At 41.2% G+C, this 26,674-nt stretch overlaps 1 protein-coding gene across 2 annotated transcripts in view; it reads right to left on the reverse strand.

Moving 5' to 3' along the window:
- Positions 1–26,431, reverse strand: part of GDA (guanine deaminase) — a 36,097-nt gene extending 9,666 nt beyond the window's left edge. Inside the window, exons 1-11 of one of the 2 annotated variants that reach the window (XM_069776681.1) lie at positions 26,200–26,430; positions 17,840–17,928; positions 16,086–16,257; positions 13,434–13,521; positions 12,050–12,155; positions 9,670–9,697; positions 7,761–7,868; positions 6,607–6,714; positions 4,369–4,466; positions 2,895–2,962; positions 2,275–2,421 (exon numbers count right to left, since the gene is read on the reverse strand). In XM_069776681.1, coding sequence (XP_069632782.1) covers positions 2,275–2,421; positions 2,895–2,962; positions 4,369–4,466; positions 6,607–6,714; positions 7,761–7,868; positions 9,670–9,697; positions 12,050–12,155; positions 13,434–13,521; positions 16,086–16,257; positions 17,840–17,928; positions 26,200–26,322 — 1,135 coding nt within the window. In that variant the 5' untranslated portion in view covers positions 26,323–26,430. Of the gene's footprint in view, positions 1–2,274; positions 2,422–2,894; positions 2,963–4,368; positions 4,467–6,606; positions 6,715–7,760; positions 7,869–9,669; positions 9,698–12,049; positions 12,156–13,433; positions 13,522–16,085; positions 16,258–17,839; positions 17,929–26,199 lie in introns of both variants that reach the window. The other variant, XM_069776682.1, reaches the window with a different exon arrangement.
- Between the last annotated feature and the right edge of the window lie 243 nt (positions 26,432–26,674).

The raw sequence follows: 26,674 nt of genomic DNA on the forward strand, positions 1-26,674 counted from the left end.
TTGCAAGGCAAAACTTAAAGCAAAGTCAACAGTGAGTATGTTAGCATCTGAGTTCTTAAGCCACTCCTCAGTAAAAACACATATATTTTGTGAATTTCTGAAGAGCATCTGTTAAGGGTAAAAGAAACCTGAAAAACAATTTGAACCCCTCTTTTTATTTTTGTTCTTTGAATGTTCTCCACTGATTTTGTGTCATTGCAGAACTGATGTATAGGCCACTGTTTAAAGTGAAATAACAATCATTTACATTGCAAAAACATTAAAGCTTCAAAAGGGGCAATGAATGAAATGAAGTCAGAGAAACAGTAAAGCATATAATAATACTCACCTTGTTAAGGCAGTATTAGATTTAATCATTTAAACAGTTTAAGCAACTTTGACAGGTTGTATAGACCTATTACTATAGTAACGTATAATAATATGATAATAAAAGAGGTGTGCAGAGAGGATACCTAAGGGTAATTAGCAGGAACAAAGAACAATATGGTGTGGAAAAAAATCATAGCTAGATCTGAAGGTCTCATAGCTTGTCTTGTGGTCTGTTATTTAGCTTTGTTATTTCAAAGCTTCATTACAACCTCTGGTTCTCAGGTCCACAAGCACTGAAAATCTGTAACTTCATCTTCAGTGACTGGGTGCTTGCAAGTGCTTGGAATACCTGAAGAGAGGCCTTTGTGTCTCCTTGGAAGCGATTTAGGATAGTTTTAAGTTGTACAAAGTATCTGCGTATTAAATCAACTTTTCTAATACTCTGGAGTTAAACTAAGTTATCAAAGGGGAAAACATCTGCAAATAACCTGTTCACCTGTTTTCAGATTGCTCCTGTCCAACACAGGAACTTCAGCCTTCAGTGAAGTTTGGAACTCCACAATACCTCAAAGACGTTGAAACTCCTCCAAATGGTGAAATATTTTGACTACCTACCAGTTTCAACGAAAATGATCTCATATTCCTTCAGGTTTGTGAGCAGACTGCAATTTTTAGATTAAACACAAGAGGGTGACAAGTGTTTAGGAGTCTCAGCAAAGCAAATCACTGCAACAAAGAATCGCTCATTTAAATTTCCGCAACTGTACTTGTCCAGGCTGCTGGAAGGTTGTACGAGTAATTTCTACCCGTGAAAGTGATTCAGTAAGGGTAAAACAGCTCAAAATCAATATATAAAATAAACACATTACTAAGTACACCTAAAAACCCAGATAAAACAAGCGCAAGAGTAGCTGGAAAGGGAAACCACATGAGTTCAGGATTTTTATAAGTTTTCCTTTCTGTATCTCACCTAATTTATTCTCACCTTTTATGAGAACAGTATATATTGTGGGGAAAAGATCTCTACTTTTTTGTCCCCTGCCCATTTTCTGTCTTCTCTATTTCCCCATTACACCCTCCAGAAATTCAAATAGTCCTGAGAAAACCTGTTTGATGACATTTTCATTACATCTTTCAAACTTCTATTAATAGTTCCCAAGGTGTTTTTTGACAACTACAAAAATATTACACTAAAAAGACTTGGAGCCAGTTCTTTAGCAGGTAGTGAGCTCATTTTTGCTAACTGGAACAGTAATAAATTTTTACATATGTGTGGATTTGCTCTCTGCTAAGTTCGGTTGCTCTCATACAAGTTCTGTTAAAACCTTGCTAACTGTAGAAATCAGTACATGCATACTGATCACGACGAAACATGCCAGTGAACCATAATAACTGTTATACTATATGACTATATTCCGCAGATGCAACTGCAATTTAAACAACCATGGTGCATATCCTGTTTAAACTTTGTGCTTTTTTCTGACTGAGCAGTGATTTGCATGATGTTTTGATTTGCTGGAAAGACAGTGACCTTACTGAGAGCTCAAAAGGCAAAAACAAAATTAGAAACTGATGACAAACAGGATGCATGATTTCACAGTAATTGCACAGCTTTTCCTCTTAAGTGTTGGTTGCTGAGAAAACAAAGACTTTCCAATTGGTGTGATAAACATACAAGCACTAATGATTAAGAAGTCTGAGGATCTTTGCAAAGGAAATGTACAACCCTGAAAAATCATTAAGACTCTACTATTAAACTCTCAACATCAATACGAACACTCTTCTGTGATGAGCCTAGTACAGGTACGAGAGACTGATGCATATCTCTACCCAGCAGATACCATTTTAGACTTCACTCTGGCACAAGAAAAATCTGTGAATTCAGCCACCTTTTAAAGACAGGGAGACATAATATCAAAACGAGTTGTAGCGCTCTGTGTACATCCTAAAGAAATTTCTTCTTACCTTGGCTTCCTCCTAGAGTGGCTAGTTGAAAAGCTTCTTTAAGAGTTAGTCCTGTTTCATTCACCTTATTGATCTCAAGGCTATTAGATGCTATCAGAGTTTTCCTGATGGCATCAAGCATAGAAGCTGAATATCCACCAGCAACATCTAGAAGGGATCAGACTCTTAGAAACAAGCTTTGGGAATAATTCTCTGGGTTAAATTTCTATGAGCTTTAATTAAATGTTACAAAGTGGCAGATGTGGTAAACACAAAAAGTTTTACTGCTGAGTACTGCCTCTGAATGTATAAATCCTAATAAAGGTGCTCTCCCATTCAAAGTCAGGTAAATAGAACACAACACAGAGTAACAGAAACCTGGTATAAGTTCTTGTTCAAGCCCCGTTTACTCTCATGACAGGAACAAGATTTTCTTCATTGATTTTTGCTTTTCTTTTTAAACACTTCTGGACCAGCTCTAGATTACAGTACTCTAGACTTCATTACTCTAGAAGTAGTGGGGGAAAAAAAGCAGGTCCATAAGTTGGAGACATGCTGACTTTTAAACACAAACAAGCAGACATGTTTTTGTATCTCCCAATGGTTTCCAAAAGAAACCATTTTTACAGCAACCTACTAACCTGTGCCAAGGCCAAGCTTCACGTCGTGTTTCAGGACCATTTGCACATTTAATATACCGCTGCACAACCTGGGTTGGAAGAAGAAATGTGTTCTGTGTGATACACGCAGAGAAAGTTCAGGAAGAGTAGGGTTGTACAGTCATTTAATGACAAAGGCTCTCAGAACGTGTGAAACAGATTGTGTTTATTAAACTGGGATGGAGCATTTGCACTCATATATCTGAAAGATAGGATTTAATCACTAAAAATAAAGGCAGTTTTTCTCAATTAAAAACTCCCACAGTTTTATAGTTATCTGCTGAAAATGAGCTCCCAGCATACCTGTGAAAAAATCCAAATATGATGTAAAGAATATTCCCAGAGATGGGAGGTCATTCCATGAGCTCCAGTAAGTCATCACAAACAAGATATTGATTATGTTAAAGGCAAAATGACTGTTAACATAACATTTATTACAGTATCCTGGCTGGATACCACACAGTATCTCATTATCGCTTAATAGAAAGAAGGCTATATAACCCATTCCCATTTCCCCCAAACATAAGCATACTTTGGGGCAAAGGGAGATGGCCTGAATCTGCCATTGATAGAACAGTCAAAAGAAATAAAGTTTAAAAATAAATATTTATTTATATATACATATATATACACACACATATACGACTATACTGAACAATCACAAGTCAGTCCAGAGCATACCACGCAGAAGTGGAGCATGAATGGTCATGCTCAATCCAGTATGTCACTTCTGGTGTGTCCTGCTTTCAGCTGGGATGGAGTTAATTCTCTTCCTGGTAGCTGGTATAGTGTTAAGTTTTGGATTCAGCATGAGAAGAATGTTGATAACACACTGATGTTTTCAGTTGTTGCTCAGTAGTGTTAGAGTAAGTCAAGGATTTTTCAGCTTCTCATGCCCAGCCAGCAGGAAGGCTGGAGAGGCACAAGAAGGAGACACAGCCAGGGCAGCTGACCCAAACTGGCCAAAGGGGTATTACACACTATGTGATGTCATGCCCAGTATATAAACTGGGGGGAGTTGGGCACGGAGGCAGATCGCTGCTTGGGAACTAACTGGGCATCAGTTGGCGGATGGTGAGCAATTGCATTGTGCATCACTTGTTTCGTATATTCCAATTCTTTTATTATTAATATTCTTGTAATTTTATTATTGTTATTATTATTATTATTATCTTCTCCTTTCTGTTCTATTAAACTGTCCTTATCTCAACCCATGAGTTTTACCGTTTCTTCCCAATTCTCTCCCCCATCCCACTGGATGGGGGGAAGTGAGTGAGCGGCTGTGTGGTGCTTAGTTACCAGCTGGGGTTAAACCACGACATGGTGGAATGGGGTATTATATACAAAGCCTTGTAATGGTAGGCTGAACTCAGGGTACTGCTAACAACAGCTTTATTTAATTGTACAACATTCTTTTTTTTCCTTTTTTTCTTTTTTTTTTGTTTTTTTAACTTACGAAAAGTTAGAACTGGGGCAATGTGAAATTGCAGCTCCACGAAGACTAAAAAGTTTCAGCTCTTCTTCAGAAAGGTGACAGGCATGAGCCATCACTGTCTAAAGAAAAAGAGAATCACCAATTTACTCAATATTGCATTTAATTTAATGCCTGTGATTTTTGCTGTACTGCTTTTAATAGCCAAAAGAACACCTGTTACCATCACGGGAAATTAAGGCAGTTCTTGAATGAAGGTCTTGAAATCGACAGGTGAGAAACTCTCATTAACTTCAGTATGCCTGACATATCACTCCCTCAACTTTTATTCATTTATTAATGTAAGAAGATAATTGTGCTGACTCTTGCAGTGTCTGCTGTGACTCAAGAGCTTCAAGGAACAAAAGCAAGAATTCCCCAGTCGCCCTAGCACTGTAATAACCTTACAATTTATACTTTGTAGCTAACACAGAAATTAAGTACTGGGGCTAGGAGTACATCAGATAAAATGGAAGATGTATGTACTCTTAGCATGTTTCCCATTGTCTTTCTAAAGGTTTGCACCAGGAAGATATATATATTTGGAATATTCTTTAATTAAAATAATATAATTTGTTGTGCAACTGATTAGTGACTTTTATTTCTTGGCCTACATAGATGACTTTAAAAATAAGTTCACAAGCAGTATACACAAAACATAGAAGTATAGAATAGTATTATTTAATAGGGCATAAACCAACTATTCCCAGACATATCTAATTGGAATTACCTCATATGCCAAATGCCCACTCAAAGAGAACAGCAAGAGCTCTGTTAGGTCTTGCAATCTGCTGATAAAAATGAGAACAGCACAGAGACTGTTTCCACTGAGCATCTCCTAATAGCACTGTACCCTTGCTGTCTCTACTCATCAAGCTCAAATGTAAATGAAAATGCAATGAGAATAGCCACATCTTAAGTTAAGGACATACGTATGGTAGCTGCTGAACTGTATCTCTGCTGATCTGTACTTCTTTTTAAAAAGAAGGACATATTTCAGCCACAGCTCTGAAAAACATACTTTTAAAACATTAAAAAAAATAATTTGGTGTCTTAGTTTTGGTGGTTGGGGAGAGGGAAATGTCTGTGGTTTTGTTAAGCTTGTGTTTAATAGAATGCTTCACCAAACAACCAGGAGCCTGGCACCAGTAACGCTGGTTTTCAGTGACCATTTTCAGCGCTGTGCATACAACAGTCTGACAGAGTTAAGACCTATGTTTTTGCAGCAATAATATTCTCTGTAGTACACTGACACAACAAATCAGCGTGCATAGGACTTTGCAAGAGAACAACAGTTAATACTGCGTACATACTTAAGTAGTCCACATTGATTTCTCAGGTAAAAAGGATCGTAAGTAAGTAATTTACTGGGACACATTTTTGTAGACAGAAATAGGAGTTCAGTGGCTAATTCCCAATGAGTTTCCAGCTGCCCTTTGTGCCTCTGAAAATTATTTCCTAAAATTTTAAATCAATTTGACTGATGTTTAAGCACTCTGACTGTAGTTAGGCTGTTCATATTCACTCTTGCATGGGCTCTCCACTATCTAATATGGTGTGCCCTGGCATTCCAACCTGCACTTAGTGTGGGCTGATATCGTATCTGCTTGTATTTATCTTGCCAGCAAAAAGCTTTAATGAATTTCAACTTTTCAGGCCACTGTGCCTTTCAATACTTGGTAAAATCAGCTAATGAGAAGAGAATGCTTTTGGATAGCTGGAACAGTAAAGTGTACCTGTCTGCATGTGAGATTCACACAGAGAACACGACAGGACAAGCTGCTTTTATGTAGGAAACTGCCAAAAAATGAAGCTGGTCCTACCATAACACCATAGAACACATCTTCAGGCAAAACCAATGTGAAGAACATTGTAATATAAGGATAACTGGGTACTGCCCAAGAAATACCAGCTCCTGCAATACCAGCTTTACCTAGTCTCCTGATCCCACTGCCCCAATTCTCTTTGGAGCCCTTGGAAAATGGATCAGGGAGCAAAAGATACCTTTATTGTTCATCTTCCCTAAAATGCTTAGGAAAAGTGTGGGCTTATCTAAAGTTCCAATACCTTGACCAACACCTGTACAACAGAGAACATAAAACCAATTTACTTTCTGCCAGATGTCACTGACCTTGACAAAACTTTTGAGGTAACTACAGTTAACCATCATATTCTCTACCTGGATAAATCTAAACTATGTTACGGAAATTTTTATGCAGCTACCTTACTGGTAAGCAGCTTGTTTTTATCATACAATTCAGTGTAATTCTGGTAGGCCGGAAACATGTTCTCCACAACTTTGACTTCTTCTTCATTCTCACTTATGTGACTCTGCAATAAGAAAATATATAGCAGTAAGTACTTTAAATAGCATTAAACCTGACACTACAACCTTCTGAGCAACCTACTGGTGTTAAACATGTAATGATAGAAACTAGTATTTGTAAAGCCTATAGTTAGATCTAGTCCTTGGGTTTCTCTTTTCATCAGAGAGGTCCCTGGGACCCAAAAATGTAGCTCCATTTGTTCCTTTAAAAGTGATTTGAGATGGTATGCCTGGATAGTCCATCCCAGTAATCTGATGACATAATGCCCCACTTGGATTTGGCAAATGTTAAAATAATAAATAAAATAATACATAGGACTGTGAGGTAAAAGAGAGAACCAGCCAACCACAGAGTGGACCCTGGGATCAGGGCAACATATAGGTAGCTGCTCCATGTATCTTCAGACGGGCAGATTAATTCCTGGCCTCAGATAAAAATCTGATCTTCCTGTACTCCCATTGGAGCATATATTTTCAAATGCCCACTCCGTAATGACAAAAAATCCTGCTGTAGGATAGCTTTAAAACAGTATATGCTTAGAATTGTGTAACCAAAAAAGAAACATTTCCAAGTTTCAACAGACCTGTGAGCTTTAAAATACGTCTTTTTTAAACACAGAAACTTCATCACACTGGAAATCCTACAGCTATGTTAACAATGTTAAATAAGATACAAAGATGAGTAATTTTTTATCTGCTGAAATATGCTGTGTACAGAAACAGCAAAAGGCAGAGAGACAGATGTAACAGCCTTGGACTAGGGAGACCAACCTTTAGCAATGCAAGGTTGCTCTAATCTACAATACTGGGTGCCGGTCTCATAGTGACGATGCGCTGGGTCTTGCTGAATTATGCCATCCTTCCAGCTATGAACCTTCTCATTTCCTGTGCAGGTCACAGTGTTCTTGTGGAGTATGATTAACAATTTCAGAGGAATTTAAAAGACAGGCTCCAAGGTAAGGATGTGGTTTGCTGAAATTATGAAAACTCCCTGGTCTGTATGCCATCTATCCAAACTATTTAAATTGTATACAGAGCTCTCAGAGCTTACCTGCACATGGAGATCATGTGCCTGTGCTAAATTGCCAAGTGCATGCAGCAAATCCTCTGTGCAGGAAGGGCCAAAGCGGGGGGTTATTATAGGCTGTACCCTCGGATACTGAAAAATATTAAAAAGACATGCTTGGGATTCTACATCTATATATCATTAAATATAATTAAGACAAGCATTCACACAGCAATTACATTTTATCTCCATTGCTTATTGCTTGCTGCACCCTTGCCAACTCAAATTAAGCTGTATAGTAATTTCCTTATATTTATTAGAAATTTCACTACAGAAATAGAGAATCAAAGTTTTTTCTGAAAACAGTTTTAATGAACCTTAGTGAAGAAGTTTCTTTCATTACAACTCCTTCATCAAGTCACTGAGCTTTTACCAGACTTCAGGAGAAGCACTGGATGCTTTTTCATATTTGCTCACAGTCCAGTATGCATTACCAGAAATAAGTCAGATGAATCACCAGATGTTTTTCTGAGTCCCACTTCTGTGACTATCAGACATAATGATGCAAAACTGCAGAGTTCTGTAAAACCAAAGCCTTTTTCTTGTTTGATCTTCTGCACTCATGATAGCAACAAACTGTCCCTATACTCCCTGGGCAGGAAGATAGATTCCTACATAGGAAGAAGTGGTAGCACCAGGTATGCTACATAGTAGGAAACAGTGGAGGAGACACCAAGACTAGAGCTACAGAAGTTTACTTTACACCTTGCACTTCTGAATTAAATTAAATTAAAATTTTCATAAAAAGTAGACACTGGCATTGCAACTCTGCCTTCAGACATATGCAATAGTTATGCATGTGGCACCACTAGAAGACAGTATATGGTAACTTGGTTTGCAGTTTCTTACACCATCTCACAGATACAAGGTGGTCAGGACTTCTGCAGATTAGCCAATTTACTCTACTAATACATAGTCTTAGTCTAGAAAAGAGGAGGCTGAGGGGAGACCTTATCACTCTCTACAACTACCTGAAGGGGGGTTGTAGTGAGGTGGGTGTTGGTCTCTTCTGTCAGGTGACTGGAGATAGGACAAGAGGAAATGGCCTCAAGCTGAGGCAAGGGAGATTTAGGTTAAATATTAGGAAAAATTTTTTTACTGAGAGGGTTGTCAAACATTGGAATGGGCTGCCCAGGGAAGTGGTTGAGTCACCATCCCTGGAGATATTCAAAAAGCGAGTGGACAGGGTACTTCAGGACATGGTTTAGTGGGCGTCGTTAATGGTTGGACTCGATGATCTTGGAGGTCTTTTCCAACCTAAATGATTCTATGATTCTATACGATTTAGACATTAAACTCTAGGCATCTGTTCTTTAGTATTTTGAGATACAAATGTCAACAAATTAAGCCACTGAAAACAACAGGCTGATAAGAAAAGTATCCCTGCTCGTAATATTGGAGGGTAAACCTTTGCCTCATGACTGTAAGCCTGAATGTCTTCAGAAACACGCTGGAAGACATGTGCTGATTCAGAATACTAATTTGGTAATGGATTAGTAACTACCGTAAAAACACTGATATCTGCTGCTGAGAACTTCTTTCATCAGCCAGTTTGTATACCACAGAGTGATTTACTGACTTCCACCTTTCTTTAACAGAAAATTGTCCTTTCTAGGAAGCTGAATATTTTAAAGTCAATAGAGAACATGCACAGAACATTACTGTGCTGTGCTCTGACACACAAAACTGAATTTACACAGCTACAGGTCCATTTCTCAACAACATGGCTAGCAGAATGTTCTTCAGACTGATGATATCTGTCTACTACACAGAAAGATGTATATTTATTGATTTGTCACTAAGCCAGCAGTGTTTGTCAGTGGGATTAAGTATTTCATGTATTACACAGCATCTTCTGAATACAGAAATGAATAAAAAGGAGAACTCTACGTACTTTCTTTTCCAGTAGTTCTTTAACAAACCTGAAAAGGGTAAAAAAAAATCTGTTATAAATCTGTCATCTGTGTTATAAATTATGAAAAAGATACAAAATATTTACTTAGATACCTTATTAAGCATTTCAGATATAGATCAATTTTTTTACAGAAAGTTGGGCCAGATTCTCAGATGAAATAAAAAGAAGCAACACAATCAAGTCAGGATAGTTACACCAAATTATGCTAGTTGTGAATTTGACCCTGAATATACAGAATTTTTTTGATTTGCAATAATTAACATTAGACACGTGGTAATTACTCTGAGTTCTCACTGAAAACCAAATGCACGTTACATTAAATTCATTGAAAACATAATTATAAGCTAAAGCTGCAACATTAGAGAAAAAAACCACTTAAATTTGTAATTTTGGTCACAACAAACATTGAAACAAATTTGTCAAATGTCTTCAGATGGAAAAGAAAAGAATGCTGGAGGCTAGAATCACAACACTGAAGCTCGTGCTAGATCACCAGCTGGAAGTAAGAGACCTAAGCTCAACTTCTGCAATGACCAAAGGAGTTTGAGCACACCATTGTCTAACTTTGAGAGCCAAAACACAATGTGAATTAAGTATCATCTGTCTGCCTCTCCTCTTACTGATTCACCTGATATAATAATAAAATATTCACTGGAGCAGAAACTGTAACACAAGTATAATTCTCAGGTGATAATCCAAAACTTCTATATAGCTGTTTTCATTCTTTTTCACATTCTTTGAACTGCGTCGGCATTGTTTCAAAACCAAAATACCTTTCTCAAAATACCCTATACTTTCTTGGCTTATGTACTTCTCTATGAGGAAAGAAGCTCGGGTTCAAAGCACTGTCTTCTGTAGCTGAAGAACAGATATGAAGTCTTTCCAGGTGACTACAACAATTGGTAGCATACAACATATTCTAGATTTCAGTTCCCTAACTTTTTATTCAACCGTCTTTGCAAGAGAAGGGTAGATTCAAATTCTTGAATTTAGATTTAGTATATGAAGCACTTGGAATTGTATATTATTTCCATGCATACAATATAAATATTTCCAGAAGCTCACTGTAAAGAGCTGAAATCAGTGTAAACCATTTTCTGATGGTGTGAGAGATCATACTTCTGTTCTTTAAAAAAAAAGTTTCCCCCTTAATGGAAGAGCTTTTTCATCCTTCTGCAATTGTTTTGCTGTGATTCAGGCCTGATGAGGTAAGTACTCCTGATCCATGCTAACAAGCACGCAGCTCTCTTCTCTAGATAGCTCTGGAGTACTTGTGGCACACTCTCATCCAAAGCTGAGAAACATTTGTTATTAACACAATCTCATGAGAAGGGAGTTGGAGGTATAAGATGGGTATTTAAAAGAAAGCTATTTAGATCATTCTGAAGCTTTAAAAAAATATGAGAACTGGAAGTTCTCTCACTTTCAGGCCCATTCAGCAGGACTCGTATTATGGAAACTAGGCATTTATGTGAAGGAGAACAAATGTTAGTAGAGTGCAAATGACTAATACTACATGTTTTCAAAATGTCTTTAAATATAAACACCATTAGAAATCCGTGACGATTTCTAACTTATACTGGCATTCTTCTAGCATGATTTGCAAAAATAAGGTAGCAACTTCACACAAGTGCCATAAGAAGTTTATATTACTGTTAGGTATTTTCTCTTTCAGCATCATATTTGAAACATCTATAGAAGTAAATAAATAGTCCCATGAGAAAAGCTGTATGTTTGCTTAAGCATTTTCTGAGCATGGATGCGAAAGACAAGGGAAATATAAGACAGCAGGCTGCCATACTCCAGCCTTGGGTCCCTTCTGCCATTTACATTGCCTTGATTTGTTCTCCTTCATTCCCTCAGCTGCAAGTTAGAGTAATTTCACAGTGCTATGCTGGGGGAGAGAAGAACGACAGTATGTTTAACATGCGGTATATGACTCCTACAACTTGAATAAGGTTTGATCCTAAATGGGGGAAGAAAATAGTTCACAAGCTAATGGGGGCAAACGAACTGATTACCACCCCACTATCCCATGTCAGGTCACATCACCTCCACACACAGAGCTGTGAAAGGAAAAGAGGAGGCAGAAAAGGGACAACAACATACACATATTCTCTCCAAACAGTAGAGCTGTAGCTTCTTCCTTTCTTTGGAAGAGCTAGAGAGAAACCACTTGGGCTGTGCAGCAACTGGGCGTGCAGAAATTGCCAGAACTGTAGGAAACAATACTGTTGGAAGAAAAACCCATTCCTAATAAATTTGCACCTGTAAGTTCTTAGTCAGCTTCACATTCACTTTTCAGATGTATGAAAAAGTCTTATTTCTAAAGGTTGTGCCATCAATTTAATCACCTTACCTTTCTGTCTCTTGGACAGAGTCAGCAGTAATTTCTTTGTATTGTGGCACACTGTCATTCACATCCATGCAAACTTTTCCAACAAATGCTCGTTGACCAAATTTATCTGTTGAGATGCATAAGAATATAAAACTCAGAATCACTGGTTCTTAAAAACTGCTATCAAAGCCTGTACTGCAATCAAAATAGCAAATTCCACCCCAGCCAGCTTCCTTTAAGATTAACAGAATTTATGGTCTTTTCTTATCTTTAAGTTGGGACAATCCATGTGACTTTTAAGGCTAAAAAGGAAAGAGAAAAAACCCCACACATCTAAATAGGAGTCCTCCTCTTCCTCATTAGTACCCAACTTTATAAATGTTATAACTGAGGACTAGATTACTGTAGTTTAACCACAACCAGAATCCATAATGGTAGTACATGAAGAAGACGGCTGTGAAGTAGAGGATGAGAAACACAAGCATCAAAGTACAGTAGCTGTAGTAGATGATTACCCTGAGCTGAGAAAAGGCACAAAGATCTCAGTAAAACATCTCTCCTTAAGAGAAAGCAATGAGGAGGTTCCTAACATGCCTCCCATGTGCAGCTGGATGGAGAAAATTACCAGAGCTACTTCTAGCCTCTTTCTTGAGATTTATGCAAGCTAGGACTCAGAACTCATGTGTAAGACTTAAAAGGAATGCATATAATCCTAAATTCTAAGCTTTTAAATGTGTTTGTAAATTAGATCTTTTTTGTCCACTTTTACTGTCTGAGTTGCTAAATACAATGGCTTCAGATTTTTAGGTTTTCCTACAAAATCAGAAAGACTAGGGAATTTTTGGTGGAAACTGAGATTCTCATTAAATTGCTCTGTTTTGGGAGCTGGTTGAGCCTTGAGAAGTCCTGCAAGAATCACACTACTTTCACACAGCAGGCATTTGCAATGGTGAACAGAAGGGAGGGACAAGATCCTGGCGCCAGCTCCCACTGTTCTGGTTTCAGAGGGTATGTGAAGATTTTTCATGTTGATTCTCAACTGAAACTTCAGCGTATCAGGAAATTAATGCACTGACTGCATGTCTTGTCATTCAGCTCCTTTAATCCTCAAACAGCAAAAGACTAGAAAGAGCAGAGAACTGCAGCAGAAGAGCAACTCCAGCAGACCTAATTCAAGCTCAGCCAGCAGCTAATTTGGGAATGAACAGATTAGCAGAAACAACAGTAGGAAAGAGGCGGTTAAGTGAACAAGGGTAACTAGGGTGGATTTTGGGGACACAGTTTGACAGATACAATGAATAAAAACCTAATTAGTAGAAAGACAGATCCCTAAAACTCTTAAGCTCTGTTTCCTTCAACTAACACAGTCTGCACAACATCCTTCAAAATTCACTGTTAGTCTTACCTAAAATTTCAGCAAGAAGAAGAGAAGTATCTGTGTAAATTGTTGCAAAGTAGCAAGCTGTAGTCGTGCCATTCTTTAGAGTTCGTCTCTATAAAAAGAAATCAGTTACAACTTGTCTGGAAAAAAAAAATAGTCAAGCTGCCAAAACACAGAACAGGCAGTCTGATTTCAAACTGCGAGAACATTCAGTTATTGTGAAATTGTGCAGTGAAGTGGCAAGGTAAATTTTAGATTTTTAATTTCATAATAGCTTTTTTAAGCCTGAGGTTTAATAAAACCAAAAATTCTTCTTCCAAATTCATACAGGATTTTAACAATGGCTAAACACATAGAAATCAGTCTGTATTTCCTTCACTTAAACTGGAAATAAATTCTGGCATATTTAGAAATACAAACAACCAGTCATTTATGTTACTTCCTAGTTTTGAAAGGCTCTCCTATTTTCACACTGAAGCACTGTACCTAATGTTAGCAAAGCAAGGCTTTTGGGAAAAAGTAGTGGTTTTCATGTGGCCACTTGATGTGGCTGAAAAAAATAGCCAGGCTTTCATGCATAAAACCCCTTTGTTATCCCTGAGTACAAAGTAACAAAGTTCAAGGTAAAAGTAAACTGAGAACAACTGCTCAGATTATAATTTAATTACTTATTTAATTATGCCATTTGAAAGGAGAACGTGGTTGATACCTGTTCATATTACTTTTGGAGGATATAACAGTAAACGAAGAGACATTTAACATTACATTAAGTCATAATGACATTTATAGCTTCACTTGATCTTGGGCCTAAATGCATACTATATTGACTACCCATCCAACATACAGGTTTAAATTACATTTTTGGATTCTGGCTACAATCGAATTTGAAAATTTTATTATTTTTTTTAATGAGATAGAAGGTGGGACATCCAACACAACTTTTGAGAATGGCTAGAGCTAATTATTTGACAAACATGAAGCCAAGCTCTGTCTTTTCCATACAATATTCATATTAAAGCAAAGAATTAAAAATATGTCTTTAGGGGTTCCTAAAATGAATCTCAAAAAACCCAATGTCATTACTGAGACAAATTACCTTTGCCTTTCTTAGCTTTTAAAACCCAGAATTCTCTACTTCTGGATTCCTAATATAATTGTTAAATGAAATCTAAAAACATTCTGTTTCCAAAACACCAGCAGGAAGAATTGGCTATCCTAAAATTTGAGGTCCAGAGGAGGTTCCAGCTAAAATCTGGCAAATTTCACCTGATTTGTTTCTTTTACCAAGTATAGAAAGTGTTCATTGGAAACAGAATTTTGATTTGAAAAAATTCACTATGCTTTCATTACAACTCCAAAGTACAAAGATACATATGAAAAACTGTGTCTGCTCTCTGCAGTTTTAGTTCTATTTCTAACAGCTGAAGGTTATTATCATCCCCGTCAAACATTGCAGAGCAACTGGTATTCTGCAGCATTTGGGGATGAAGGCATTTTCCTGACCTTGTCCTATTTGGTACACACGGGGAGAGCCTAACCATTGTGTTCAAGCTCCTACAACTAACTTCCATCTCCCACTGGCAGTTCTTTTCCAGGTGATGTTATTAAACACCTTGCACAGTGAGCACTTTAGCTGTGCTGATGTCACCCAATCTGAACTGATAGAGACAGTAACAGTATGTTGAGGCACACAGCTGGAAGGTGAGATCACCTCTATAGGTGAGTAGATGAAGGCATGTGTTTGTAGCTAGAGTTTATGACCAAGCTGCTCCTACATGTTTTTATTATGGCAGATGGCAGAAAGTAAGTTTTTTAAAAATTTGTGAGCAAGGACAGTATAACTATTTATTTCAGATTCACTATGTTATTATTTTGATAAGACATGATGTCACAGTATCAGACAAATGCAAGGCAACTTATGCTGGTCAAATCATTTAATCTGTTGAAGATATTTCAGTCCACATATTGAAGGATACATTTCAGTTATAGGACAGAATTAGCGCTCTGCAATGTGACCTAGCTGCTTATTGTTCATCACATGGAATTTGACCTTAAAGCCTTTATATTGCTCAGAACCAGCCTAGCTCAAATATCTCTCTCTTTGTGCCACAATACCATTGACAGACTTCATCTAAAGCACCTGCAGTGAAAGATATTCCTGCTACAAGGACCTCAGCTGTAGAAAGGTCTTCCTTTACTCCAAAACACCCCAGATCTCTTGTCTGTGAGAAGCATCTTCTCTTTCAGGTAGTCTTTGCAGAACACAATTTCTTAATAGAGGCTTCTTGTGCAGAAAAGGAAATATCCTCTGAATTTTTTTTTTCTACCATGCTTGTTTTTTTCTGCATTGAGGTTGTCAGCACCTGCTGGCTATACCAGCTTTGAGAGTACTCTTAAACGTTGGTCATTGCACTCAGATATCAGAAAAGATGATAAACAAGTTCATTGTTAATCATGTGATTAAATGAACTGTCTTATCAGCAACAACAGAACAAGACTGGAACTAGTAGGGGACAATCCTGGCTGGCAATTAGAACAATGGCTATACTGTTGGTTTTATCTGGTTTTCATGACATTAAGACATGCTCTACTATTTCTGCTGACCTTCTGAAAACATACATATATTTCACATATATGAATGTCGTCAAATAGATAAATGACATTTACAGTACTTACAACAACTCTGGTGTAGACTTCTTCTGCAAAATCACTGTCTTTATATTTGGCTTCTGTTGGGAATGTGTAAGTAGTTAACCACTGAAGAAGAGGTAGATCTACTCTTGTACCAGTAAATGAATACTGAGGGGCATGAATGTGTGTATCAACCATTCCTGGCATGAAGAATTCACTAGGGAAAGAAAAGAAAATTGTAATAGTCAAAAATGTCACAAAATTTTCCACAGTAAATATTTCAGCATCAGCCTATCACCTCCTACTGCACCTCCACCCATACTCCTTTTCTGGTATGAATAATAACTTTTACACAGACTTACATATAGCTAACTGAGAGAAAAACAATGTAAGAGCATGATTAATCTAATTATCTTTAATATTTACCCAGACTAAATACCAACAAATAAAGCCAAACTGACTTCACAATAACTAAAATTACTTCACCGTAGAATCCACCAGAAAAAGAGAAAATTTGGGCACAGTCCTACTTCCTAGCATGGATGTATTTTGATGCCTCTAGCTGCTAGACCATTACAATTACAAAACTCTAACTTGCCATATCCCAGTTTTCTCTGCATTATATACATGTGTGTATATATATTCAATCAATGAATTTCAAGGTTTAATGGAAGAACAGCCACTGTGTCTACAAATGCAGACACAGACACTGGTGAAAAAAATCTCTGCTCAATATCTTGACAGGGAAGGCATATTTACAATGGAACTGTAATATTGTTTGTTGTCATGTAGTGTGCATGTAATAACAGGGATGAATATATCAACATTATCAGGAAGTTGCTATGACTATTTTGTGCTGGAACTCCATACAGTATAAAATTTCTCTCACTCCTCTTCCCTTCTCCCGGACTACTGAATGAACAGTGATTTTGTCTCTTTGTAGTTACCCTTCTTCCTGTTTTCCTGCATGCTAGAAATGCTGAAAGACCTTTCTCAGTCTGCACCTTCCATTTTCCTCAGGCTATTTCAAGTGAAGAAAACGTCTGATGACTCATATATTCTGTATGATTAGCCCTCCAATGAAGCACACAGATTTTTTAACAACTGAACACTAAAATGATGCTGCAGGTCTAGATTCTAAGCTACAAGTCATTTACAGTTGTGCTACTGCATGCAAACCACAGTAGGTACAATCCAAAACTATTTCACTTTACCAGGAAGGTGGGCGATTTAACCAGCTGAAGAAAAAAGAAACACTCTAGCTGCAATATAGTTAGAAATCCAAGGCTCTGTGTTTAGAAGGTTTAAAACTTCTAATTTTATTAGTTTTTATTAGGGAGTGTGTCAAAGCCCAAGCAATTAGTTTTGTATCTGCATTGTTAGTGTTACCTACATTTACCAAGCCTAGACTTTTGAGCTAGCTAGGCCCAGCTTGCTGCTAACAAAATGGATATAAAATGTAATCTCAAGAAAGAATGTAATTTACTTCTGTAAGCACAGAAGAGGTCATGTATGAAAGCTAAACATGCCATTTTGTTCTGCACAGTGTAAATCAGCCAGCACAATTCAGCCATGGCTGCAGTCCCAAACCAAGGAGTGCAAAAAGCATACGGACTGTCCACTCTCCAAGTCCCATCCGGGATGCAGACGGCTCTTGTGTTAAGACCTCTCACTGAGCTGAAAAGTTTTGGCCATGAGATTGGATTTAATGTGCTCCCTGCCAAAACGTGTTCACAGAGACCCACATGACTTCACTCAGAGAATAAATTGCATTTGCTGAAATTAAACAAAACACATACTAGTTACTCAGTTCTCTTATGTCAGATGTTCTGAACCCCCACTTCTTAGCCAGTTGCTCTTGCTGATCAGATTGTTCCAAAAACACAATCTAAAAGAAAGAAAACATAGTTAGATACTTGTGGTGGTTTAAGCCCAGCCGGTAACAAAGCACCACAAAGCCATTCACTTAATCCTCCCCCCTAGTGGGATGGGGAGAGAAAATATAAAGAAAAGCTCGTGGGTCGACACAAGGACTGGGAGGGATCACTCACCACTTATGGTCATGGGCAAAAAAACAGGCTCAACTTGGGGAAAAAACAAAATCAATTTAATTTACAACCAATCAAATAAAAACAAGGATACTGAGAAGTAAAACCAAACCTTAGAACACCTTCCCACCACCCCTCCCTCCTTCCTGGCTCAAGTCCACTCCTGGTTCTCTCTATCTCCTCTCCCTGGCAGCGCAGAGGGACAGGGAATGGGGGTTGGGGTCAGTTCATCACGTTATCTCTGCTACTTCATCCTCCACATGGGCAGGACTCCTCACTCTTCCCCTGTTCCATCATAGGGTGCCTCCCACAGGAGACAGTTCTCCACAAACTATTCCAACATTAAGTCCTTCACATGGGCTGCAGTTCTTCACGAACTTCTCCAGTGTGGGTCCCTTCCGCGGGCTGCAGTCCTTCAGGCACAGACTGCTCCAGCTCAGGCCTTCCCATGGAGTCACGGCCATCTTCAGGGGCATGCCCCTGCTCCGGCGTGGGCTCCTTTCTCCCCGGGCTGCAGGTGGGCCTCTGCTCCCCCGCTCCCCTCCGTGGGCTGGGGGACACAGCCTGCCGTCTCACCACGGGCTGCAGGGGCATCCCCTCCTCCCCCGCTCCTCCTCCCCTCCTTCCGCACTGACCTCGGTGTCTGCAGAGGGGTTCCTTCCTCTCACATTCCAATCCCCCTACTCACTGCAGGTTCCCCGTCTCAAACCTGTTCTCCCAGAGGCGCTACCACCGCCACTGATGGGCTCGGTCTTGGCCAGCGGCGGGTCCGACTTGGAGCCGGGGAAATTTCCAGCAGCTTCTCACAGGAGCCACCCCTGCAGCCCCTCCCCTGCTACCAAAACCCCGCCACACAGGCCCAAAACACTGGGAAAATCAGGCTAGCTGCTGCCACGAGGGCAGAGGCGGGTTGTATGGAGTACTAGCTCTTGCTGGGGAAAGTGGTTTCCACTCCTCTGTTCACAGGAGGAGCAGGTGAACGCACCTCTGCAGGGCTTGGTCTCCGTTCACCCCATTTCTCAGCTCTACTCCCTCTACCTTTTGTTCTTCAGTGGCAGAACCAGCCCACCTCTCACTCCTTTTCCTTCATACAGCAAAAGACAGTTTTCTTTGCCTGGGGTCGCAGCTTGGAATACAGTTCGTTTCAGCCGCAGCCTTAATAAACACAGCAGTATCACCCTGAGAAACACCTTTAAAAGAGGGCTTTTGCAAGTGCAAGTTTAAAAGGCTTTTGGTGCTATTTTTTAACATTTATGACTCTCCTGTTCAAGGAAGCAGGAAGTATTACAGTGTTGTAAGCAAACTGAATTGCATGGAGGGTTCTCATGTCAGTTTATTCTCCAAACTAGATTAACCTGCAAAACCGATTTGTGTTCTGTTTTGTTTTGTTTGCTAGCTTCTCATGTCAAAGAGATTAGAAATACAATAAAAAAACTGCCCCGTGTCTTAAAGAATCCACTCTACCTCATTGGGATTCTTCTCAAACTACAAGACCTCTCACAAGAAATTACCTATGTCAGCGCCTAAGAGGCACTTTCGCACGTCCATTTTGTTTTGGACGCTCCTTACGGCCTGACTAAGTTGATCGCAAAGTCCAGGTAAGATCATTCAGTTGGCATCAGCTAGTCCACTATTTTTTCAAACTTCCCTCACAGCAACCTAAAGCATTCCTACGCAAAGAAGGCAAGGTAAAGGCTGGTGCCGTGCCCAGAGCAGACTAACATTAAATTCATTCTGTTCTTTCCCACTCTCTCTTTCTCTCCTCGCACCGTTGGTCCAGAGAGCTTGTAGGAAAGATCATCGGCTATACGTTTGTATAGCATCAGCACAGTGGGAAGCACAAAGGTCTTTTAATGGTAAGCTATGAAGTGACAAATTTCGCAACCCAGCTTTGAGAATGACTGTGTCAATGCCCTTAGTGCCCAGTTCATTCATCACTTGACAACCTGATGAAGAAAGGTACCTTCAAATGGAAATTCAGGGCACACTCATGGTGTGAAATGTGAAATTCAGGGGACACTTGGCGCAGTACATCATTCCGGCCCCAGGAAGTCTTACCCCAATATTCTCGCTAGCGATCCGCTGAGCACGTCTTCATGATGTGCTCGGACCTAGGCTGTTGGAGCAGAAGACGGTCTTGGAAGTGCGGTCCTCCAGGCTAACAAAATTCGTTTTTCTCTGCCTTTCGTTTTCCTGAGGCTGCGTTCGCTCTTTCTGTAGACCGTCTCTGCTGAATGAGGCACTCGGCTGCTTTCTTCTGGTAGTTCTGCTACCTCCGCTGGCATCCAGTTTCTATTCCTACACCCTACTAACGTGCAGCACACAGGCCAAGGACTGAGGAGACAGCCCGAGAGAGTCGTCCTGGAGCACTGCGTACAACGCAAGAGGTGGAACGAAGCCGTAACTGCCACCTCAAAATGAGTGTTTAAAGTTTGTAGTGTTTGAAAACTCGGTCTATTCTACTTCAGAACGTCCAACCCCTGCGTCCTAGCGCTCCAGGCACAGAGCAACAGGTTCCAAGCCGCTGGCAGCTTGCGGCAGAGCAAGCGTACAAACCCAACCTGTGCACGAAACTTCCTAAAGCGGTCACAGCCTACAGCTTGGTTGCAGAAGCGGGTGGCCAGTCACTCGCCGAGTAACGCCAGACACCTTGTCGGGTCTCTCGCCGCCTCCCGGGAAGTAGCTGGGACCCCAAAGCCCACCGGCCTTCGCCCCGGGCTTCGGCGCCTCTCACCCGGCGGAGGACCCGTCCCTGCGGGGGGGTCAGGCGGTGGGGGAGGCTGACGCCTTGGGACGGGGGAGCGCGGGGGGGGGTGCACCCCGCGCACCTCCCGGCCGCCCGCGGCTGCCCCCTGCCTAGAGTTGTTGCGGGAAGGGGTATACTTTAAACCTGTATCCCACATCATCTTCACATGAAGGCAGAAAAATTCATATCTTAAAACAGATTTTACACACTTACTATAAAGGTGATAGGTTTGCATTGAAATACTTCTTCGTCCTGACTATCAAGTACGATTCTGAGATACCTACTTACAATCCAGTGAATAACCGCACCTACTTTGTAACTTGTAAGAAAACAATTAATTGATCCTCAAGTAATACATGGGCAGAACTGCACAGACCTCAGTGTCCACTGGTATTCCTTTTACGTACCACCATGCTAGCAGTATGGTCATTTGTTGTGGAGGTGTGCGACAGCCTTACGGGAATTCAATTACAGTATTCAAAACCAGGGGGGTCAAATTAATTGCTTTGCCTAGGACTGACTGGCACTGAGCTAAGTATTTTCTAATTTTCTGCTCATGTCATTAATGTTGGGGGTTTTTTATTTTTTAAGTGCCTAGGAAGAGAAAAGAAATTGAGGGAAAAAACATGCATAATATTTTCATTTTCCAGAACAGACTAAAAGCATGCCTAAGTTCTTTGTTTATTTCAAAAAAACCTACAATCTGGAGCCTAACTGAGCCCCATTTGACTCCTAGTGGACATCGACTTTACCTCTGCTGAGTTTCTGTTGCCAAGTTAGAATTTTAGCACACTTTCTGTTTATTTTTAAATTCCATGGTATTTTAATCTACAACATGACTCTTGGCAGCTGAATTCTCAACTCTTTAATTCTCTGGTCTGGCAATAACAGGCATGACAACTCTCCAAGAAACAAAAACTAAGAACTATGATGTCCACAACATGCTCCGGGTGGGATCTGGGTTTCCGCAGCACTTGACAGAGTAGAGGTCCCTGCTGCCTCCTCAGGCCAAAGACTGTCTATCCTGGGCATTCAGGAATTCTTGCCCAACCACAGCTTCTGCCAGAAAGCAACTCATGGTCTTCTAACTCCTTTGGTATAAGAGCTCGTTCCTCTAAGTTCAAGGGAGTAATCTTACTGCTATTGGCATCCTTCTGCCCCTATGAAGATTCCCACACTGAGGGCCTGTACCACCCTCATGTCAGCAGTTTCCAAGGCAGCAATTAAAAAAACATGTAAAGGCAAGATCAAATAGTTGTAAAAAGGCAATAGGAAGGAACTTAGGAGGAAGATTGAGAGGACCAAAAGAGCACTGATTAGCAGTTATTTGCAGGCCTGTTTTTTTATGTGTATGACATTACCTTTTGCATTTTCTATTTTTTCTGTAGAGAAAAATAAGCAAAGGCTGCTAAACTATAGACAAGAAGTTTTTGGCTGCCTAGTCTTTTAAATGCACTTATTGCTTATATGATTTACATTGCCTAAAGTGCAGATGTTTTAAGTTTTTGTCAGAGAAAAAGTATTAAAATCATACCATATAAATAAATACCACACTAGCAAAAATTGCAAGAATATTGTAGTCCATCAATACTTCACATGAAGCAGCATCTCTCTTCTTCTAAAGAGGAATATAGCCAGCTTAATTAGCTATACATCTGCAGAGGGCTTAGAATACAGACCTACTGAAATTTCTGATGAGCAATAAAGAAAATGTCACTCAGATGCTGAAGTCAAAATGGATGCAGAATGAGTAATGTTAGAGCTGCTTGGGGAAAAAAAAAAAGAAAAAGGGAAAAAAAAAAGAAAGGAAAAAAAAAGGAAAGAGAGAGAAAAACATGAAACACCAGATGGCAAATTCTGGAAACAGGCGTTGCCATGGAAAAGAAGTGGCTATTATATACTCTTAGAGTGCAGATAAATAAAACACTTAAATCATGGAAGAATGAAAAAAATGTTTCAAGGGAGCTGGACATATGAATTTAACCTTAAACCCGAGACCTGGTCCATCACTGCTGAACATGGCAATGGATGAATCAGCAAGACAGCTATACTCTTTTTGAACAAACTTCCCAACAGAACTCCTTGGTCACCCAAGAGATGTTCCCCATTGCTTTAGGATGTATTTGCTCTGGCCACCTCTAACACTGAATGCTTTAAGGTCTTTGAGGTCTCAGGCTTGGACATTTGCTTGAGTATTTACTTGTACATTCAAGGTAACCAACCTGGTGCACGAGTCCTTTAAATTAGTTCTGGACCTTAACAGTGTAAAAGCAAGAAAAAATTCTATGGCAGAGTCACTACAGAGTCTAGAGAAGTGCACAGGCAAGACTAAGACCTTTGGCTTGTAAAGAAGGAAGTCAAGTACAATAACCAGCACTTTGGGAAAGGTGTGTCACAAAAAGCAGGATCAACAGTTGCTAACACCAGTCCCCAAACACTTCAATCAGTTCCGATGTTTCACCCATGGGATGGGGCTGAAGGATCCTAAGATGAAGAGCTAAGACCTCCCTACCCTGGTGCCTAGCTCAGGCCTTTTTTATTCCAAGAGATGTCCAAAGCTCCTTCACCAATGCATAGCTGGCCAACTAAACTATGCACCAACCCTCATGCAGTAAACCCTGACTGCCTCCAAGCACCACAGTGCAAATAACTTTGCTACCAAAAGAATGGAAAGTGAATGATACTGGCAGAAGGAACGCAGGTGGTTTTCATCCAACCATGCCTGTGTTGCTTTGTTTGTGGCTATGACATTCACAGATGAGCATGAGTTAGGGGTCCATCCTTCTTTCCCCTCCCACATGCTTCTCTTCCTTCCCTGTTCCCGCAATGATTAGCTGACTTTTGCAATTAGAGACATGATGCCAATTGCTTGCCTAGTTCCCAAAACTGGAATGTGAAGCTAGATGAGAGGCAGGAGCACTTACTAGCCCCAGCTCCTGAACAAACAGCCCAACCCGCTGAGAAAGGCTAAGCAACGAATTCCAGATGGATGTTGGTGCCTTGGTACCTTCCTCCTTGTACAGCTAACACACCTCACTTGCTACTCTAGCTGGCTTAAATCAAACACTTGTGTTTGACAGTACTTCCCAACGTTAACTCTTTTTGCACAACTCTTGCTCTTTTCATGGCTTCAGCAGGAGCTTTAGGCTTAATACTTGTTCTATTTCCTTAATATTCTACTCAGCTAAAGTAATTACACCAACATTTCAATAACTCACGCTTTACCTCTCTTTTTATTTACTTTATCCTGAGGCATGCTACTCTTTCTGTTCCCCATTCCTCAAAAGTGGCACCACACTGCTCTGCAAACAGCTCAGTTAAACACAGTCCTTATTTTGCTAACTGAATGATAACTTAACTACCTGACAGCAGCGTTTTGCTTGCTAAAGCTCCCTTTTCATCTACAGGCAAAGCAGAGAGAGCTGACATTTAATCTGTGGCTTTTACCAGCCAAGTATGCCCACATGCAGCAGGGGTCTGGGCAGTGTTTTTGTGGTGCTGGTTGTATGCTCCCGTCCCTCGGAGGACACGCAGCGACTCACACTGGAGAGCAAGACCTGGCTGTTAAAAAAGCTATCTGTCCACCCTGTCAGGGGCTGTGCAAGGTTCTTCCATTATGGAGTCGGCAACATGAGGCAAAGAATGATACCTTTTTAGTTAAACTTACTTCTTTGGGAGTAATACTGAAACACTTTCGGTGTAAATTTGGACAATATAGGTAAGCCATTTTCCAACCACCATGTCCTTCCTGAAAAGCCAACTCCTCCATGGTTCCACTGGAAGTTCTGCATGAGTTTAAATTGTGACTAATAGGCTAAAGGGTACTAAAACTGATTGTATCAGACCCTGGAATAGTAAAATGCCAAGAATTTTAATTAAAGAGAGAAGAAACCAAAAGTCCTTGTTACTGTACTCTGGTGGAAGTTTTATTTTTGGACAACAGTGTTTACTGGAAAATATTTTTTTTAAAACAACTGCATGGGAATGTGCCAATTTATGCAAGGAAAACAATATCCAGTGAATCCTTGTTCACTAGGAGAAGGGAGGAGAGTGACTGAGAGCACAAATCCCTAGGTATAGCTTACTGAGGTACCTGGTTTTCAAGACGATCACTTAAGGTCTTGATCTCCTAAGGATGCTGAGTAGGGACTCCTTTCCAGAAATTGCTATTAGAGAAGGCAGGATGGGGTATGAGTTTCTACCCCCTCCACCTGAGTTATACAAACCAAACCCTTCTTTCATTCATTTCTATTGTTTTTAGTTGACACCTGCCAATACAGGGTTATGTAAGTTTTTATTCCCCTCCCGTACGTCAAAATACAGCTTCTCATAGACTTTGCTATGCCTTGCACCAGACTCTTCAAGAGCTGTAAGAGGGCTGTCCTGAAGCAGGCCCTCATGGACCTGTATGAACAGAGAAAATAAACACTGTGAGGTCTCAAAGCGTGCTCTGCACAAATTTCAAATGCTGCTGAAGCATGACACGCTGAAGCCTGTTATTTAGCTGCAAGAAAGAAAAGGACCTTTTTTATTGGGCACCTATGCATGTTATTGAGTGTCTAAGAAATTACCAGCCTACTTACACACCGTGCAGTGTGAAACTGAGTCTCACCTATGATACTGTTAAGGGAATGGTAGGGCTTCACTGCCAGAATCGATCTTGCATTCTCTGGAAGGGCAGGGCTTGTTTTGAACTTGGCTTGTACCACTAACGTGGCCAACGTCATCACCCTCCTAACTCTTTATGGGTATACGCATTGATTTTGCTTGTGACAAGAAAAAAAAAAAGCCTCGCTCAGGAGGCTGAGCGGAAGTACAGGGGGTACACTGCAATTACTCACCATCATTATTTTGCTACTTAGAGAATGAAAAACCTGCTTGTGAAACTGAAAGAAAACAGAGAGAGTCTGAAGGAACGCCCGGTCCAGGCTACCGTTTTGGAAACATTCAGCACGCTTCAAAACCAGACTTAGGCTACGTGCAGACTCCTGCCGAGCAGGTAACGCGCCAGCCCCGCTACCTGCGGCTCCTGCGAGCCGAAATCCCTTCCCCGCGGCTCTCCTCTCTGCCCGACAGGCACCGAGCACTTCGAGCGCGACCATTTCCCACTTTCCCCCTCCGGACCGGCGGAGACGGCCCGGCCCCTCACCGCCCCCGGACCGGCTCTCGGGACCGAAAAGGCTCGTTTTCACCCCGAGCCAGGGGGACGCTGGCGGAGAGCGGGACACCGGGAGACCCCCGCCCCGGCGGAGCGGCGCGGGACGGCGCCTGGGGCATCTGCCCCCCGGCCGCCCGCAGCAGCTGCCCCGCAACACGCCGCTTCCCTCGCACCCCCCCCGGGCCGCCGGCCCCCGCCCGGGCTCACCGTCCCGCTATCGTCCACTCCCAGCAGATGTTCGTGCAGGATCTCCATGGGCTGGGAGCGGCTGGAGTGCACGAAGGTCCCCCTGAAGACGTGGGCGAGCGGCGGTGGCTGCGGGGAGCCCATGGCGGCGGCGGACGGGACGGCGGCCGCTGGCGGCGATCGCTGGGCCGTGGCGGAGGCGGCCGGGAGCTGCCACCCAGCGGGCTGCCGCCCCTCGGTGTCTCCCGGTGCCGGCGGAGCTTTTTAGGGCTGTCGCCAAATCCCCACCCCCCGGTGACTTTCCCTTCGGGGTGTGGTTTCGGCGGGGGGAGGGCGGCAGGCCGGGGGACGGGAGGCGCCCGCGGGCGGCCGGGAGGTGCGCGGGGTGCACCCCCCCCCGCGCTCCCCCGCCCCAAGGCGTCAGCCTCCCCCACCGCCTGACCCCCCCGCAGGGACGGGTCCTCCGCCGGGTGAGAGGCGCCGAAGCCCGGGGCGA

This window comes from Haliaeetus albicilla, chromosome Z, assembly GCF_947461875.1.
Source record: "Haliaeetus albicilla chromosome Z, bHalAlb1.1, whole genome shotgun sequence".
In the NCBI taxonomy this organism is placed as follows: Eukaryota; Metazoa; Chordata; class Aves; order Accipitriformes; family Accipitridae; genus Haliaeetus; species Haliaeetus albicilla.